The sequence below is a fragment of the Trachurus trachurus genome, assembly GCF_905171665.1.
Source record: "Trachurus trachurus genome assembly, chromosome: 7".
In the NCBI taxonomy this organism is placed as follows: domain Eukaryota; kingdom Metazoa; phylum Chordata; class Actinopteri; order Carangiformes; family Carangidae; genus Trachurus; species Trachurus trachurus.
Genome location: NC_139901.1, coordinates 12119368 through 12138204, shown reverse-complemented (window position 1 = coordinate 12138204; position 18837 = coordinate 12119368). Strand labels below are relative to the sequence as shown.

Here is an 18837-nt window from a genome sequence, read left to right as displayed (position 1 = left end):
TGCCAAAATGTTGAACTATCCCTTTAAAGTTTTGGCAGAGAAATGTTCTATGCCACACAATATTTACATTAATATGAAGTTGTTCAGCTAAAGAGTTCAAATGGGCAAACTTTTGTCTTTACACAAAGCTAAACTAAGGCTCCAACTTGACCAGTCAAATACTTGGAAGCTCATATTTTAGCACATACGGCTGTGGATGGTTCTGGTGTCTGATAAGTCTTCCGGCTCACAGATCTCCAACTCAATCCAGCCTTCTTGGATCTTATTCTCTCTTCTCATAAATACCCGAAGCAACAAACCCACAAACAGTCTGTTTATTTTCTTTTAAAACAGTGCCACATCTAGCTTTTCCTGTAAAGCATTGCAGATATTGCTACCATCTGCATTACACCATTTCAGAATCACATGAGCCACATGAGGATTTTGGCAGTCACGCCCAGATTTACAGAGCGTAATTTCTTCCTTCTTTCTTGTATTTCTTAAAATAAACCAAGCATCACTGGTGGTCTTTTTAACATTTATAATGCACATTTCATTTTAAAATAAGTGGTTTTATTAATGTTTTCTGTGACAGACGATGCAAATGGGGTCAGTCTGTCCATTTATCTATGCAGAGCTACTGAGTTTTACAAGGCATGTGAGAATACAGACGTCTGGTATCCAGCGTTTCACTGGCCTTCTGCAGGAGTACAGTTTCAGCTGCTCCAGCTGTCTCCCCTCAGACTCTGGACTGTAGACATACAGATTGGCACATGGCCTGTAGGTAACAGAGGGTAGCTTTGCTGCTGGAGCCTTTATTCCAGCCTTCACCAAGTCTAGATTAATGATGGTGATAGATGGATTCACATCTGTATCTGTACAAGCCACAAACAGGCACCAGTGTAGCTAAGCGAGGCAGCAGTGCTGTAGTAATTCAGGCCTCAGCTATGTTGGAAAAAAGTTGAATTGTTTCCTCGGCACAATAACAGCTGTAAGTACAGCAACCTACTAAGAAGGAATACACATCATTTCACCGGTTTTGTGACCCTGACGTTCTGTAGGGATGTGATTGGGCCTGTTTGAAGTCAGGTGAGGAGATGGGCCCAGCCACTGACCTCCCACATCACTAAACACACTCTGTAAAGGATGCGAGTGCTCCAGACACTGACCCTGACAAATCTGCCAACAGATATACAGCCTCCAGTTGTGGTCACAGTCCATTTATTCAGAGAACAAACTGGTAAAACTATTACCATATTGTCCAAGGTCACATACTGAGACATGTGACTGGATCAGACAAGTAGAGACCTGCATTCTCCATACACTATCCACTTGCCTGAAGACAGATTAGTGTTTTCGTCATCATTGTGAATTTTAAGGCTCTCCAGCAGCTGACGGCCTTTGAGGGAGCAACGCTTTTTAGCATGCGTTACAATTCCCATATAATTTTCCATTCATAGTAAGGCATGTACAAACCTCCTACATTACTACTTTTAGTAGTAATTTTCTATGGTTTATCACAGTCATTTGGATTCAACCTGGATGGTGACACTACAGCCTCTTTTATGCCACTTTTAGAATAGCCAGAGGGTGTGAACTCACATTACATACCTACTCCACCTGAATTCAGGGATTGTAGCCATTGGTATGTAACAGTTACAGTAGTGGGCAGAAACTGAGCGGCGCAGGAAGACTATGACCCAGATGTAAAAACCTGGTATTCACTAAGTAATGACAGTAGTTGGACGCAAATGTATCTTTCCATACTGACGCTGCCAAATTAAAACAGAAAAAAACTCAAGTGTTCCTCTTCTGTGCCATCCTTTGTTCTGATGGTTTGTGAAACAAACATTTCAGCAAAACAAAGTCTGACAGCAACAGGGGGCAGAATGATTCAGCTACATTTACGTGACGGTAAAGACTCCATCGGTAATCAATATCTCAAACAAAAACAGTGATCGTGTTCAACATTTACAATCGGTCAATAAAACAGCGGATTTTCAGTCTGAATTTGCTCACTTTGAATTAATATCTCTACAATAGTTTGAGTGACAGTGCACTTTCAAAGGCTAATTTAGGATCAATCATTTGGGGCAGGAAAACATAACAGCTGATTCATTAGCCTAATTCAGATTTAGTTTTTAAAGATTAGATCCAAACAATAAAGATTGCTATAAATCACACACCCAAAGTCCATGGCTGCAGCTGACTCAAATATTCTGAGCACAGACGTATCACTTCTCTGCAAACTTCTCTTCCAAAGTGTAAACGATAAGTATTTTTGGCCAGAGAGGACTTCAATAGTTTGTGTGAGCCAGATTCAACAAGTCAAATAATTTAGGATGTATTCAGTTCCTCTCTTCAATGATCAGTTTCTGCACAAAGAAAAACTGCAGTCAAGATTTCAAAGCTGCGTTTTCTCAGCTCTTTCCCCAGAACTGACTTGTAACTTGTATTTCATGCTTCAATACGCAGCCTGGAGAGATCGTGCCTGTACAAATGGCCTGATGTCTCACCTTGATTCTCCACAATTATGAGCAGCTGCTACTTCAGCTAAATGTTAAACTCTGTGACCATCTATCCTGAGAACATTAGCTGCACTGTCTCACTAAGTGATTTATGAAAAGAAGAAATCTTTAGGTAGTACATTATCAGTCCAATTGTTGCAGAAAAATTGATGTAGTGAATTATGAGCAATTGCAAGTGTCTGGTTTAACAGCTTCGATGCTTTTTTCTGAATGACATTTCCATTTTATAAATCTTCTAAAATGGCAACTGCCACTTCATACATTTTGTGACCTTTAAGACGGAAGTTGTTTGTTCCATTAAGTTACTCAATCCGTCTTTAAGAAGTGTGTTACTGTCTGGAGGCTTCCTGACACCACATGTGCACGTATAAGTGTTTATATTTATAAATCAAAATCCATTATGGTGAATGTCAGTTATCCAAGGCCATGATCATACCATGTTCTCTACATACAAACTCTTTACAACTTAGAGGAGAAAATGAAACTAATTCTTAGTAGTTTGACACTTAGTAACCAAGCACAGCCACAATCTCAGTAATACTGATTAGCACTGGTGATCACAATCCTACCTGAGTCCTGACTGGATTTGGATTCGGAGAGAGAGACAGCAGAGGCGTCTCGTGACTGGTCAATCATCCCGATGTTCACCTTGTGCTTGTAGGGGTCCAGAGCACCAAGAAGACCCAGAACACGAATAGCCTGTTGAAGACACACAGCACATAGTGTTAGAAATATAAACCAGACTCTTTCAAGGTAGCTAGCTACATACATACAGACTACGGACAGGTACCTGTCACATTTGAATCAATACGGTACCGATACTTGGGACCTGGGAATCAATACCTGTCTGAAAAAATGTAAATGTTCCCTCTTTACTGTGGCAGAAGGAGAAACATGGAGGACTCCTACAGCCATCAGAAAGTTCTGTGTGAACCTCAACACATGAAACTGAGGCGCAGAGGAAATTCTGCAAGGTGCGGACTTTGATGAGAACCAGAGAATATTCACGTATTGACAAGAGGAGACAATACTCGGTACTTTGGTGGGAATTCGGTACCTAGTAATAAAAGTACCAAATTCGGTACCTATCCCTAATACAGACACAGACATGGCTGAGAACAAGGTGAAGAAAAGGTCAGCCCTCACACTGGAATAGTCTTCGATAAAATATCAAGACTATTCCAGTGTGAATGTGAAGAAGTAGTCAGGGGTGACCTGTCCATGTGCATCAACCAGGAAACCTCTACCAAAGGGCATTTACTTAACCAATTTATATTTTGTGTTGTATCAATTAAACATGTTTCTCATGTATCTTTTTAATTTTGCTTTGTTTTAATCTTAGCATATTTTTATGATTACTGTTGAATTTTTTTGTTCCTACTCTATTTGCTTGTTCTTGTTTCATTGCTTCAAATGTAAAGCACTTCTAGCTGCACTTTGTTTATGAAAGGTGCCATACAAATAAAGTTATTATCATTTTTTAAAACGATAAATTATTCTTTTTTGTTTTTTCATGGTTGGCAGTGTCTTCTCACAGCTCTGACACTGTTGAAGCAGCATATTTATCTGCTTTTTAGCAAACTTAGGATCATTTGCTTCACAATAAACATCCACAACAGAGGTGTTGCATGAGTGGTGTGAGCAGTGTCTCTGAATGTTATGATATTTCTTTCTGCGACGCAGTCTGAAATTGATAGTGCTGTAATTCCAGGCTGACCTGAGTAAGCAGTAAGCAGGGCCATCTTTCAGGCCAATGGGTGGCAAGTATTCAATGCTTAAAAGACAGATTGTGTGGAATATTTCTTCGGTAATAAATTCAGTTTAAAGCGATGCTGGAGGCTGTGACACCAAATAAACAGTCAACCTGCAGTGGGCTCATTACTACCATTGGATAATTGGCCGTACAGGACCTCAGATCAGTTCAATAGTAGAGACAAAGTGCAAGTGGCCAGAGCTAATGTCCTTGTGTCATACACCACACTGACAAGTCACTCTGAGCCTCGCATAATGTAACAGGCGAGAGGAGAAATTATGACAATTATCACTTACATCACAGCTCAAGACTTTGGAAAAAGCTCCACATAGCTTCGGATAAATATGGAAAATGTGCATGGGCTCATTCCCGTACGTATTCATGTGATTATACCTCACTGGTCAGAGTCAACACATCTAAACAGACATCTATGTGTTTGGAGGATGTTGACAGGTAAAAGTTTCTGGCCTCATACTGAGTCAGTATGAGTTGGGTTCCATGCATACCTCTCTCCTGATGCCCTGGTTTTGTTCCGTCTTGAGGAAGTTGAGCAGCACCTCCAGAAGGGAAGGGTACTTGCGGTAAGGCTCCACCACATAGCCAGTACTGGCCACCTGCTGGCCCAGTGTCCACAACGCCACCTGGTGGAAAGTCAGAGGAAGACACTCTCAGATCAAAGCCAGTGATAAAGAAATATGAGTCATAATATTTAGAATCAACTCTTTTAATAAAGCCAAAGAACATTTAGAAACAAAAGTAGCTGTATTTGGATTTTATAACATTTTTATGTTTCATTTAATGTTTATGTTTCATTTATTGTATTACAAGTGTAGATAAAAGTGAAAGCATTAATCCCATTTGCCTGTCACTGAGAACCTTTTCAAAATTAGTTTTAAGTCCCTTGTTCATCTGTCATTGTAACACTGCAGAGGTAATTAAGTAATACAGTAATACCTTTGAAGGAGCCTTTCTTTTGTTAAGTTCTGGCACATAACTGTTTAAATTGGGAAAAACCAGAAGCACAATGTTCTCAAAATGTTTTCTGACTAACTTCAAATGATATCCTGCTGTGTTTACTAAAGTAGATATGTATTTACAGTACCCAAGCAGTAAATATTTTCAGAGCCTGGAGTTGTGCTGAGGATGGGGTGAGTAAAAAACAAAACAAAAAAAACAACGACATTAGAACCAGATGAAGCCGACTTTCATTTTCTCCACATACCTGTCGCTTGGCCAATGAGGAGGAGTCTTGCAGCATGTCCATGATGATTGGAAAAAGTTCATCCATCCACTTCCTCATCTCAAGGCCACTCACCTGACAGAGAAGGCACAGAACCAATCAAAGCTGTGGAAATCACATACTCTTTCCAATTTTCTGTCAACAAGATCTTCTAAAAATCTAAAACAGTTTTACATTAATATGACAATTGATCCTGTTTAATGTGACCTTATCACCCTATAATCCTTTATGTGGAATTCTTTTGTCTTTAAAGCATTTATCAAATTATTCTAAAGGCAGGATTTTGTTTTCACTGTGGAAAATTCCTGCTGCCTTCATTTTTGTTACTATTCCTCGGTCAGATCTGTCAGGGTAGAAGGATGTTTTGTTGCCTGCAATATTTACCACCGTGTCTTTTTTGATATTGGCACTCACTAAAGAATTTTACACAAGGGTCTCTCTGTTGCTGCACATCTTTCATCACAAAGAGACAAGTTAATATTGTATTTAATGTCCTTCGTCTATATTTCCTACATGTTTCTGTGTCTTCGTTTGTTGGCTCTTCAGCAGCTGGACTTCTGCCTCGTCCTGCACTGAGTCAACTGTCAACACTTGGTCTACACGAGCATCTCCTGAACTCTCTCTCAACTGTAGGGCCTGCCTGCGATTAACTGTACTTTCCTGACGCCTCTGTGAGGAAGATGGTTCAACCTGGAGAGGGTGGAGCAAGGCACACATCCATGGGTCGGGGTCTAACCTCAACATTCAGATGACAAGCTCAGATTGTTTGCATTAAAGCTGTTGCTACACAAGACTCAAATAATGTAATTGGATTATATTATCTGGAAATATACTTTGTTCAGTTTCAATCCACAACAGCTGTAAAATCAATGTGAAACATGTATGAAAATTGTGTCAGTCATTCCAGTCTTACCTGAGCCAACTCGCCAATAGTTGCAAGCACGCTAATGACCACTCCAGGGTTGGGGTCTGGGTCTTTCAGCTTGAGGATAAGAGCCTGTTAAAAATAAAAAGGTTAAAGTAAATCAGAGGGATGATATGTATGAGGAGCTGGAGGAAATTAGGTTGTAATGAACTTAAGCTTTTCCTGGTTCTGGGAAAGTATACTGAATACACATTGAGAGTTGTACCTTGAGGATGGGCTCCATATACGGCCGTATGAGGCGAGGGGCGTTGGACACCAGATGGCCCAGCATACGAGCACTTTGCTCTTTGTTCCTGCCAACGCCACTGTGCTCCAACTCTGTTAAGATCTGTGACAAAATTTGAAACACAGCTGAGTAAATGAAGTTAAGGTGAAAATCATAATGTCCATAATGGTGTTACAGGGATTGTCTCTGTGTTTTAAGTCACTGAGCCATCCCGAGGAAAAACCATACACCTGATGGATGCTTTGGACATTTAAACGTGTGCATAATACCATGGCCTATTCTGCCCTCTGCAGGTATCTAACTGAAACAACAGAAAAGTGATTTCCCCAAACCCAGGAAATTTGTATTGGCACTAAAAAATATCTAACATATTCTCCATTTGCAGAAATACAAAAACCAAAATGGAAGCCATTTTCATTTGATCTCTTATGTCTTGGGATATTCTAATGATTTGAACTAGTCAAAAATCCCTTGAATTCAATATTGTAGGCAGGTTACAAATCCTCCGTTTCAAATTGGTTTTTAATTGACAGACTGAAGTGCTGATATTTCAAATTGCTCAGATGGTATTATATTTGTAGCCAAGGAAGGCACATTACCATGCCCACATGAAACTTGACCGGACCGACTGTAAAACTGACCTGAATTAGTTAATACTTTCTTAGATATACTGTTGCTGTTTAACAACTTTTCTGTCAGAAAAAAACGAAATCCAATAAGCAGACAGGGCGAGATGAGTTTGTTTTCAGTTAAACAGTCATAAATCAAACTTAATTTTACTGTATTCACAAAATCCATATAGGTGCTTCATCAGAACAAACCTTTAAACCACCTGTTGTGGCTCGCCTACCTGGATGAGCATCTTGCGCAGGAACGGCATGACAAAAGCAGGGTTCATGCTACTGAGGCGTCCTATTGTGCAGATGGCCAGCTCTCTTATCTCAAACACCTCATCGTTCAGCGCAACAAACAGCGCCTGCAAGTTCTCGGCCTGGGCGAGGTGAGCATCAAAGCGCTCGTCAAGAGATGCCAGCACACAGTATCGAATGTCTGGATCTGCAGGGAACAACAGGGAGAAAATAATTAGACTCTCTCTGATTACCTTTATCATCATGGGTCATTTAAGCTGTTAAGTTATTTTTTTTATTCATTCTGCCTTTATCATAACTACAGTGAAAGAGAGAAAAAGAGATTTGAACCCAGGTCCAACAGTAGGGCTAAGGACTAAGACGGCCATGGTTTGCTTTCATTTGTTACCTGGGTCAGTGATTCCAACAACTAGCAGCTTGCTCAGCACATCTGCAACAACTTGCACAGCTGTCTGGCTGACAACGTGACCATTGATCAGGTGGATGGAGGGGGTGAGAAGGCGTGAGCAGGTCCGGGCTGCCTCCATCCGGATTTCTTTGTGTTCACTATTCAGGAAGTGGTCGGCACAGTGGCGCACAAACTGGGTGAGGGAGTGTCCTGGTCAAACACAAAACAAGTTTGGATCTTGTGTCACTTTACATAGGATTTGACATTAGAACTACTATTTTAACAAGTTAGGACAGTAATGAACATAACCAAAACAAGTCAAGATTAGTTATTGCATTCATGCATTTTGCATTTTTTATTGCAATTTGAGAAGTAACTCTTTCACCACAGGGTGCTGTATATACAGTGGACTACTGGAAAACGATTTAGTCATCTTACGTCGACAACAAATATATCATATATCTTGTTTAAAGCCGCTGCAGTGAACAGAAACTGAAAACTTCATCTTCTCCAATACCAGTATTCACCAGAGAATATGCAACAATAACTCAATGAATTTGCTCAAAATAAAAAGACAAGAGCAAAACTTAATCCTACTATTTACAGTGAGCAAGATTTTGGTTTAGCAGTTTAAAGTCCTTGGCGTTTAGTCAAGAGAACAGCTGGACACACCCATTCAGGCTACTGCTCAATTTCTACAGTGCTGTGTTGTGTTTTCTTTACCCTCAATGTGACTTCAATCTTATGATTTAATTTAAAAACCCAATATTTCTCTTAGGCATCACTGGATTTGCAATGTGCAAGCAACAACACATCTCGTAACTCGACCAGTTATCACTGTATGATTTCCTCAGTATGAAATGGCACTACCCAGGCTTGAAAAACTGACATTTTCCTCTCCTGACAGAAGCAAATTTTCATCACATGAATGAAAAATTAAGATTAATCAATAAAGTCTGCAGCATTAGAGCCACATTAGGAGTCTTGTAGGCTTTTCATTCTTTTGGGTTTTACATTGTTAGTTCTTAAGAAAAGAAAAATAAAATAACAAGAACAGAGTCCTGATTTAAGCCCATTATTTCTGAGAAGCGTTGCCATTTTCTAGGTTCTTACCCTCAAATTCAAAGCTTCCCAGTGTGCGCAGGGCCAGTGTGATGCTGCCAACGTCGCTTGCCTCTGGGATGTTTGTGAGGCTTGGTGAGGCCAGCTGGTGAGCCAGGCCTTTGGGCATGCCAGGATGACGCAGCGGCTTGTGCATTAACACGAGGGAGAGCATCTTCAAAAGACCGTCCTGAATGTCCTTCTTCAACTGCGGGATTTGGCGGCTCAGGTCATACAGCACAGCCGTCAGAGCCGGACTAGATGAGGAGAACAAAGCGGGCAAACACGCAAGTTTCAGTTTCTCTTTACATGAACACAAGAAAGTGCATTGTGGTGTGTTTGACCACAAACACAACTTTAACAAACAGAACTCTAAGTTAAATGAAAAGCCAAGTAAAATACATACACAATTCTGGATTTAAACCTTGCAACATGTATAAACTCAGCCCAGAAGTCCATAAGGCAGTGGGAAAACCTTGTTTAGTTTAATTATTTAGCATTCTAGTGAGTTCATTCTGTCTTACCTGAGGCCCACAGCCAGCATAGGCTCCAGCAGCTCTTTGATGTCTGGCTGGATGCTGGGACCCATGGCTCTGGAAAGCATGCTGATACAGGTGAACACTGTGGCATCCACCTGCATGGTCTTCTGCCTCCTACACACATGGGGGAAAAAAAGGGAAAAATGCATGTAGTGATGAGTGGCCATTCACTTCATGGACAGTTTCTCAAAATGATTTTTTAACAGGTGCTGAACAGAGCAGATGCTAACATAAATATTAAATGTGGTTTTTCATTTTTTTTTTTTTTTTTTTTTTTAGCAGAGTCAGAATGAAATAAGCCCAAGGTGATTAAGGAGCGTCTCAACTTACGCAAGAAAAATCATAGAACAGAACAATTCTTAAACCGTGTAAAGCAGCAACAACAGAGATGAGAGAAACAATACAAGAAAAGTGAAAAAGAAAACATACAACCAAGACAAGAGCTGTGTACAAAAACATGTCCTTGTTAGGTGGTAATGGGCGTCAGTGAGCTGTAAATTGAGATGTCAGACCCTGACTAATGCTCATTTTGTGTCATCACTGCCAGACATTAAGTCACAATAATGTAAGTTTTGCCTCTGTAATATGTACAGTATATGTACACTGTGGGACAGTTAGAGGAAAGTAGTAGGGGTGGGGGGAAAAATCAATTAATCTAAGAATCGCGATTCTTATCCTCTATGATTCTGGATCAATTCATAATCTTCAAAAATCCCTTTTTTATTCATGTTTCCTCCGTCTCTCTTCGTACCCTCACAGACTTCCGTACACAGCGCTGCAGCACGCCATGACGCTCATTAATAACGTTAACTGAAAATATTAAAATGCTCTATTGAATGTCTGTGACTAGGCTTGTGCCCATCAGCAACCCGACCCTCTATCGTTGATTGAGAGGACGATCTATGTTTTTTTTTTTTTTGCCGCGATAAAACACACGCGTAACAGCTGAGCAGCCACATCCACTGTGCTCTGGATCAGCTGACGGTGCTTTCATACAAAGTGCAGCCAAACACCAGGCTGAAGAGGGAGGAACAACAGGAGCAGCTTCTCTGACAGCTCATCTATAGAGCTGCAGGTGAACCGGCGTGAGAGCTTCTTTTTTTTTTCCCCATTAGCGCCGTTGTTACAGGTGATACACAATACAATAACAGAATCGATTTTGAATCGAATCGTGAGTCGTGACCCTAAGAATCGGAATCAAATTGATTTGTGAGACACCCAAAGATTCACATCCCTAGAAAGTAGTGACACAGCTAGGAAGTAAAATGCAAAGAGAGCGAGGGGGTGGCTGGGCGGGTGCAGAGCAGCGCAGTCTCTGCCCACCCTCCAGAGGTGCATTGCTAATGAGCTGCTGATGCTGTGCAGAAGAAGAGCCCTGGGAAATGGCACAGGTTTTGTGATTTTGGCTAAAAACTTCATAATCACAATTTAAAGACCACAGAGAATGTTTTAAAATAACCAAAAAGGGTCGCGGGAGGGGGACTTTAAGAATCTGAGACATTGTATTCACAAGACCAGAACCTGAGTTTTGTGAGGTCGGCATTACGCCAACAAAATGTAATCAGTTCATCCTCAGGTCGAGGTGAACATTTGTACCAAAGCAATAAGCCTCTGGCTCTGGCTGTCTCCAACACAGAAGCATAAAAGTCTGATCCAACACATCAATTTATGAATATGAAAACATACTGTACACAAAACAATAAGTAACAGTGTCTATACATCATATTTTCATTCACTGACTTGTGTGCAAAGTCCTTTGGCGGTAGAGCGGCCTTGATGATCTCGAGGATCTTGGAAAGATATGGCTGAATTTCTGCCCTGACGGCCACAACCAGCAGCCCCAGAGCCTGGAACGCTGCCGTCCTCTCTTTTTCCTTCTTCAAACAGCCCAGCAGGTAGCCCATAGTGTCTGACAGGTATTGGTCTGCACAGTGGATGGAACAGACACACAGCAAATGATTAAGCACACGTGTAGGGCTTTGTGGAGAACACATACATCAACTAAGCGGGACAAGTTACAAGCAATTTATTACAGCAAATCCCTGCTGACATAAGGACATAGGAGACCACAAAGGAAGCTCGTGATCCCCTCACAATTCTTTCCCATAAGCGGCGGATACATTGATGGGAAGAATGCAAGTCTGCCAGTTAATGTATCAAAGATGATTCTGCTGGATCTTGGACGACACTCAAACATGAATTAGTCCCACCTGTAAAGGTATGGGGCTGGAAAGCAGCCAGGCGTGGCAGCAGGTTGAGGATGGTCATCTGAATCAGAGGGTTCTTACTGGCCTTGTATTTCAGCACCCATCGACACACCTGGACAAAGGACATAATGAAAAGCTGTGTTGACTTTTCTCTGGTGCTTCAAAAATAACCCTCACTTTATGTCTTTGCAAGCCTATTCCCATTGCTGTGGGAGCCAAAGAGCCTTACTCATAAATTCTTCTTTACTGTTAAAAAATGAGAAAAGTGTCTTGCATAGTTTTAATATTTATCCATTTACAATGTTTAATCTGCACCAGGTACCTGGGCACAAGTCAGGACACACCTTGAGTAACCACAAAAACATATGATACTACATTATATCCAGATTAGCAGGTGAAGTGAACATCACAGCAAGGGCACAAACTTTTTGACAACTACATAATATCTGAATCAGAATCGCTCAATAGCAATAATTTCATTTTTCAAAATGCGACTGTGCTTTCATTGTAAAAATGAAATAGTATTTCATGTTTGCAATTTCTTCTACATTCTTTCGTCCCTGCAGAGTGCAGATTATTTTAACTTTTGAGTAAACAGCCTAGAAGTTAGTAATCCATATACCGGTAGTTAACCTATAGGTAGTCAAAATAAAAACTAAACATTTAACTTAAAACTTTAGTATAATTATGTACTCCACACCTAAAACCACAGTTTGCCCCAGCCCGCATTTTTGAAATGACATGAAATAAAAAACCAGTGAGTTGAACAGCAAGTAAAAGCTGAAGGGTTGGAAATTCATTCGAGTGTCATGTTTTTGATTGATAATACAAAAGAAATTACACATTCTTTTCCAATTACAGCCTTGAACAGTTCTGATGTTTTTCTGTTGGTGGTAGTAGAAGTCCTAACAGCCTCCTTTTAGTTCATGAGGACTTTATCGTTTTACAAGATGATCATACTCGCTGTGTTTAAGAGTAGGTAGCACAGTGTCACCCTGGTAGTTTGTGTAAAGCAACAGTAATACCTATTGTTAAATTGAATATAAGTATATATACTGTATATATATTATTTCCTATCACTTGGTTGAAAATGAAAGGATGTGTAAGGCACGAAACTATATTTTTCACACAACCACTTGCAGACAGATTAATTTCTAAACAACTGTTGCGTGCCATGAGTAGCCAGACCCCTGCTGTAAATTCTACCTGGTCGAAGCGCTCCTCCATCAGCTCACGGCAGTATCTGCTCTCCACCAGCGAGCTCTTGGCAGGAACTGGTGTGGCTCCAAAGCTGAGGAAGCCCTGAGGCGTGCTGTAGCCCAGTAAACCCAGGAGGGCGTTTGACTGCTGTGGCTGCACCGACTGGAAGCTAGTGAAGGGTGTGATGTGGCGAGGCTTGGCTCCAAATCCCATCATTTCTTTGCAGTACTTATCATGGACTAGCTGCTGCTGTGTGATCTCCTCCATCTCCTCACGCATGCGCTGTCACAGAGATAAGACGGTGAGAGGAAGGTTTAGCGTTTGGATATGAGGCATGGGTCTACAGTGAGATCAGAACTCACCTCTCCTTCCATACTGCTGATGCGGACCAACTCATTCAGGATGAGAAGTGCACCATGGACCCTGTCATCACGATTCATTCCTTTCTCTTTGGCCAAAGTCTCATCAAAGCCTTTTTCTGCCTCCTCAAATGTTTGCTGTTACACAAAATAGAAACATGTTGCCTATTGGAGAAGTCACAGCCTCCGACCCCCCGCAGGTACCACACATACTGAAGAAGAAACTTTATTTCAAAACAAAAAACATGGTTGGAGTGCCTACTTTGTACCACTGTGGTTTCTGCATTTCCTTGGTCTCCCTCTGTGTGGTGAGGATGAGACAGGCTCGCAGGGCAGACACAGCCCCTTCTCGGATGGCCTGCTTGGGATCCCATACGGCGTAAAAGATGTTATCAAAGAAGGGCTGCACTTGCTGGAAGAAGAAAGTGGGTGCGCTCACAGCCAGCTCCCTCAACACCAACACCTGGAATAGGCAGGAAACTGTTAATTCAGTGTCATACCTGTATCATTAATTCACTGTTTTGGGTTTTCTTCATTGCAGTGTAAATAAACAGCAAGAGTACTTACAGTATTATTATTATTGTACACTATGGCTGTTGCCATATATAATTATAGAAATCTAAAGACAAGTTTGTAGCAAATGATTGTGGCATCCCAAAAAATACAAAATCTTTATAGATCAAAATCTTGTATTTAAAAATCTGGCCTAAAATAACGTAGGCTGGACTAATCGCAAATAAGCCAAGAGCTGCTTTCCAAAGTAAAAATAAAAACACAATGAAGCAATGGAACAGGCTTGAGTCAAATGATCATCAGCCCTCATCTCTACCAAACATACACACCACTGAGAAGTAGTGGTATTTCAACAGTAAACACAGTCACAGCCTGTCTGTCAGTCACTTACTGCTGCATGGCGTCTGCCTTCATTCCTGTCTGCTCCCAGCCACTCCAGGGCCCTTTTCACCTCAAACTCCACATACTCCGCCGTAAAGGTGTCCCCAGCCATAGACAGGTGGCCCATGGCTTTAGAGGCCATCTCCATGACCACTGGGTCGCTGGAGGGGAGCAGGTTGCGTAGGTAGTTGGCAAAGCGGCTGATCCTCGTGGCATTGCCTCCCTCGACTCCAATTAGGCTCACTGGAACAAATCAAGTCGGTTACATACTGCTTATTGTGTACACCATTATCTTTATCATTATCAAGCTAATTTCACACTTATAGTGGATGTTAAAAATGGGCTTCTCTGTGTTTATGACTCACCAATTGCGAGAATGCCTCCTTTCTTCTCATTCACATCTGAACTGGATACCAGTTCAAATATGTGATGGTTTAACTCATCGTAGAAGGTAGTGGCTTCATCTTGGCTAAGCTGTGGGAAGCACAAACTCAGTATCACAAAAACCATAAAGGGGAGGGGGGTCAAATTGGTGACTACACCAGATCAATTTGATCTTGAGTAAAAAAGAAAAATCACAAGTGTTCATGTTTCCTCCGGAGATCATGTGTGTGGAAGCAGTCAATCCACAACTTTTGTGGCAAGTGGCAACAGCACTCACTTTGTATGCAGTGTGTGTAATGATAGCTTCATGACTAGTTTCAGTAGTGACATCCACGGTAACGCTTTTCCTTACCTCTCTCAGCTCTGTAGTCACATAGTGCTGCAGCTCTTTGGCAGACTTTGCTCTGGTGTCTTCATTTCGACTCTTGAGCCCACTGACAAACTGCTGCAGCACAGTGGCTGTGCCTGACATGATCACCATTTGGATGGCCTTGTCTGCAAAAGTACGAACATATAAGGAGACATGCTATTTGCTCCCTCTGAGTTATCGATACAAAGGCAACACATACAACAATAACTGATATAAATACTGTACTTGGAAAGAGAGAGGATTTGCACCGATTTGATAACCATTCGGTCAGTGGTGTTGTTGTTGGCTCACGGTATAGCTAGCTAACATGTCTGGGGTTAGCTAACGGTCGTGTCAACCTTTCTGGTTAGCAACACATCGAATAAAGACAATAAACTGAGCTGCAAAGCTCCGTGGGTCTGACCCACCAGTGCAACAATTACACGTCCAAATGTTATAGGTCAGGTGCAGGCTGGTTGGAAACCTCTTATACGTCTCATGCTGGTTCTGTTTAGCTAACGTTAGCGAGTGCTAGCTAACATTTAGCTATAGCAAACCTTTAGTCAAACAGTGAAGTTATTTTGAATCACTTACGTGTTGATATTTATATTCCGGCCACTTAATTGTCATTCGGCGCTTGCAGAATATCTCTCATTGTCAGTACTACCTGGTTAGCCCAGGTGCAGGTTGGCTAGCTCGGCTTTACTACACTACTGTGTTGAGTTGGACCGACTCCAGCAGGGCACACACGGGTAACTTCAGGAGCGCTGAGCTGCGCAGCCTCAACGCAGCTCACACATATTAGCTGGAGATAAGTTTGCGTATTAGTCTCTTTTATATACAGTCTATCTATGGGATTAATAAAAAAAAAATTAAAAATAAAGAAGAAGAAGCCTTATCTTTATCCACATGTTTCACAGACACGTGCCTTTGAAATGGTCATTCATACACAAGCACAACTTTTCTCTCCACATGTTTTTGGTTTGGAATAATCAGCACTTCATTTTCCAAAATAAATCACTATTCTATGAAAACTGGTTTAACTGAAATATGATGATAGAGCATCAGTTATTTGATATTAGTGGAGGGTTACTGAATATCTGTCAGTCATCTTCAAAAGAGTTTGTAGTTTGTTTACCACAAACATTTTTAGCGGAATTTCATAATTATAAATCAAAATAATGAATGAATGAACTTTGTTTATGATTTTGAAAATAACACCAAACATTGCATCTAGCCTATTTCAACTCGAGAAGCGAGAGTGATTTTAAAAAAAAAGTAGTATTTTTTTTTTTTTTTTTATGGAAAAACTATTAGGCTACCAATAAAATATTTTGGTGAAAACTGTAAGACTTTTTCTATTTCCTCAAGGAATTTGTTAATTATCAGGGTCATTGTAAAATGTCCCTTGCCGGCCCCCGGAGGTTCGAAGTTGTGCAGTGGACATGACGTCACCCTGATGTCATGTAAAGGTGACGTCATGTCAGAGTGACGCGCAGATCAAGGGAAGCTGGATAGAAGGAAACTGCGAAACAGCGAACTGTAAAACAGAGATTAGATTACTTGAACAGTGAATGTTCACAATTAGGCAATTCATTTGCAATTTAGACAAAGTAGCCTAAAAAAAGACAAACCAAAAAAAAAATAGTGAACATGCTTGCACTGGGTTGGGCTGTGGGTTTTTTAGTTACCAAAGGTGTTCAAAAACTTGTTGAATATTACATACCACCTGCAGAGATAAGCCCAACCAAAGTAGTACCTGAGGACAGTCCAACTGTAGAACCAGAGGACAAACCAACCAAAGTACTTGAGGACAGTCCAACTGTAGAACCAGAGGACAAATCAAATGTAGTACCAGAGGACAGTCCAACTGTAGAACCAGAGGACAAATCAAATGTAGTACCAGAGGACAGTCCAACAGTAGAACCAGAGGACAAATCAAATGTAGTACCAGAGGACAGTCCAACTGTAGAACCAGAGGACAAATCAAATGTAATACCAGAGGACAGTCCAACTGTAGAACCAGAGGACAAATCAAATGTAGTACCAGAGGACAGTCCAACAGTAGAACCAGAGGACAAATCAAATGTAGTACCAGAGGACAGTCCAACCATAGTACCAGACACCAAACTAACCAAAGTACCAGAGGACTACCCTACCACATCTGCCACTGTAAAGCCCTATGGGAATCAGTGGGATGAAGTCTGTAGATTTTCAAATCTACATAATAACTGCTGGCTGAATGCAACAATACAGGCAGCACTAAACCTGAGGATTGTGCAGACAACATTAACCCAATATCCCCCTAAGATGTTGACAGAAATGTCAGCAATACCAGAATTTTCCAGAATGTTTTTAACAGCCCTCGGAAACCCAGGGAAGACTTTCTCTCCAGATGAAACCTACAAAGTTTTGTTGGACCTGAACCAGAGAGTGCCATGCCTGGAACTGAGCAAGAGCAATGATGTATTTGATTTACTGGAACATGTCCTGGTCTGGTTCAATCAATGTAGAGTGCAAACAATATTTGAGATAAATGAAAAAATCAACTGTAGGATATGTACGCATAAGGCCATGTCAACCTCAACACAAAGTATCTATATTCTACCACCAATCAAAGAGTATGACACCATTTTATCACTTTTAGTCCGTGGTATCACAGCTCCAGTGCCATGTAGAGTATGTGGTAGTGAGGTAGAGCCACAACAAACTTGGACTGCCCCTGATGTTTTAACCTTGTATTTGTCCCGAATAGCTGATGATAGATCTGTAATTAGGGAGCCTGTGACTCCATCAAAGACAGTCAAAATCCCAGTGAGTGACATTCATGAAGTGGAATACAAACTGACCTCTGCCATATGCCACAGAGGTGACAATGCAACACATGGCCACATATGGTCATACTTATTTAAAGATCAAAATGTCACAATCCGAGCTGATGATATGAAAATATCAGCCAAAGTAGGCAGACCATCTGACAGCTACGAAACTGGCATCCTTTTCTTTTATGAAAGATTAACCTAAACCCTGGCTAAAGTTGAGGCTGGTTACCTCGATTGTAAAATTTGTAATTCATTAGCAAGGTGCCATTACGTAAACGTTTTAGTGGATGGAATGTGTTGAGGATGGATGAATGGATATAGTGGTAAAGGTGAAGGAAGGATGTTGTCTGCACTGCTGGTCTGGGAAGATGAACTGGAGACCGGCAGAGGGAGACTCAGAGTGGGGGTTCTGTCTTGGCCTGGTTCCATCTGAGCTGGTTTCATGCCCCCCAGACGGTACCTTGAAGGAGACCTGGAAGGGGATGCACTGATTGAATAGAGAGGGATGGGAAGGGAGGGAAGGATGGAGGGATGAGAGTGGGGATGATCTGAGAGAAGGATGTGGTTAGAAGGTCCTTGATAAAGGAAAGAAAGGAGGGTGGGTGGAGAAATCTGAAATCTGACGAGACTGGGGAAGTGCAATGAACTCATGAAGCTGGCTGGGTGAATGATGCTGTGGCTAGAGAGTAGTTAGTGATACTTGGAGAAAAAACAAACATTTGGGTGTTAGGGAAGTTCGGGTAAATTGATGTGTGGTTCGGGATCCGTGACGGTTGTGGTGTGAAGTGTGAAGCACGACCTTTCTGTCCTCGAGAACATAAGAGAAAAAATTGTAAATATTGTGAATAATTACTATCCGAAAAACGGCGTTTTCATGATTTTTGCACAAGACATGTATACAGATAACAGTCTGTACAGTACAACAGTAGCTTAACTATACCCTATGGCCCACTTAAAGGTTGATTTGGCCCTGCTGCTTCTTCACCACATCTTGTGATGTCTTTTCAAGAACAATTTATTCGCCTTCATTGTTTGCAATTAATCAATATGCACAAAACATTTTTTATTGTAAAA

General features: G+C 41.2%; 1 protein-coding gene across 1 annotated transcript in view; it reads right to left on the bottom strand.

The window, feature by feature from the left end:
* mtor (mechanistic target of rapamycin kinase) overlaps positions 1-15684 on the bottom strand; it is an 87633-nt gene extending 71949 nt beyond the window's left edge. The window contains exons 1-18 of the mRNA XM_083976314.1: positions 15536-15684; positions 14945-15087; positions 14574-14682; positions 14219-14451; positions 13577-13777; positions 13318-13452; positions 12962-13237; positions 11759-11867; positions 11289-11472; positions 9534-9662; positions 9022-9266; positions 7909-8118; positions 7502-7707; positions 6631-6753; positions 6414-6497; positions 5483-5575; positions 4767-4901; positions 3077-3206 (exon numbers count right to left, since the gene is read on the bottom strand). Of these exons, the coding sequence (XP_083832440.1) occupies positions 3077-3206; positions 4767-4901; positions 5483-5575; positions 6414-6497; positions 6631-6753; positions 7502-7707; positions 7909-8118; positions 9022-9266; positions 9534-9662; positions 11289-11472; positions 11759-11867; positions 12962-13237; positions 13318-13452; positions 13577-13777; positions 14219-14451; positions 14574-14682; positions 14945-15073 (2731 nt within the window). The 5' untranslated portion in view covers positions 15074-15087; positions 15536-15684. The remainder of the gene's footprint in view (positions 1-3076; positions 3207-4766; positions 4902-5482; positions 5576-6413; positions 6498-6630; positions 6754-7501; positions 7708-7908; positions 8119-9021; positions 9267-9533; positions 9663-11288; positions 11473-11758; positions 11868-12961; positions 13238-13317; positions 13453-13576; positions 13778-14218; positions 14452-14573; positions 14683-14944; positions 15088-15535) is intronic.
* Positions 15685-18837: the final 3153 nt, after the last annotated feature.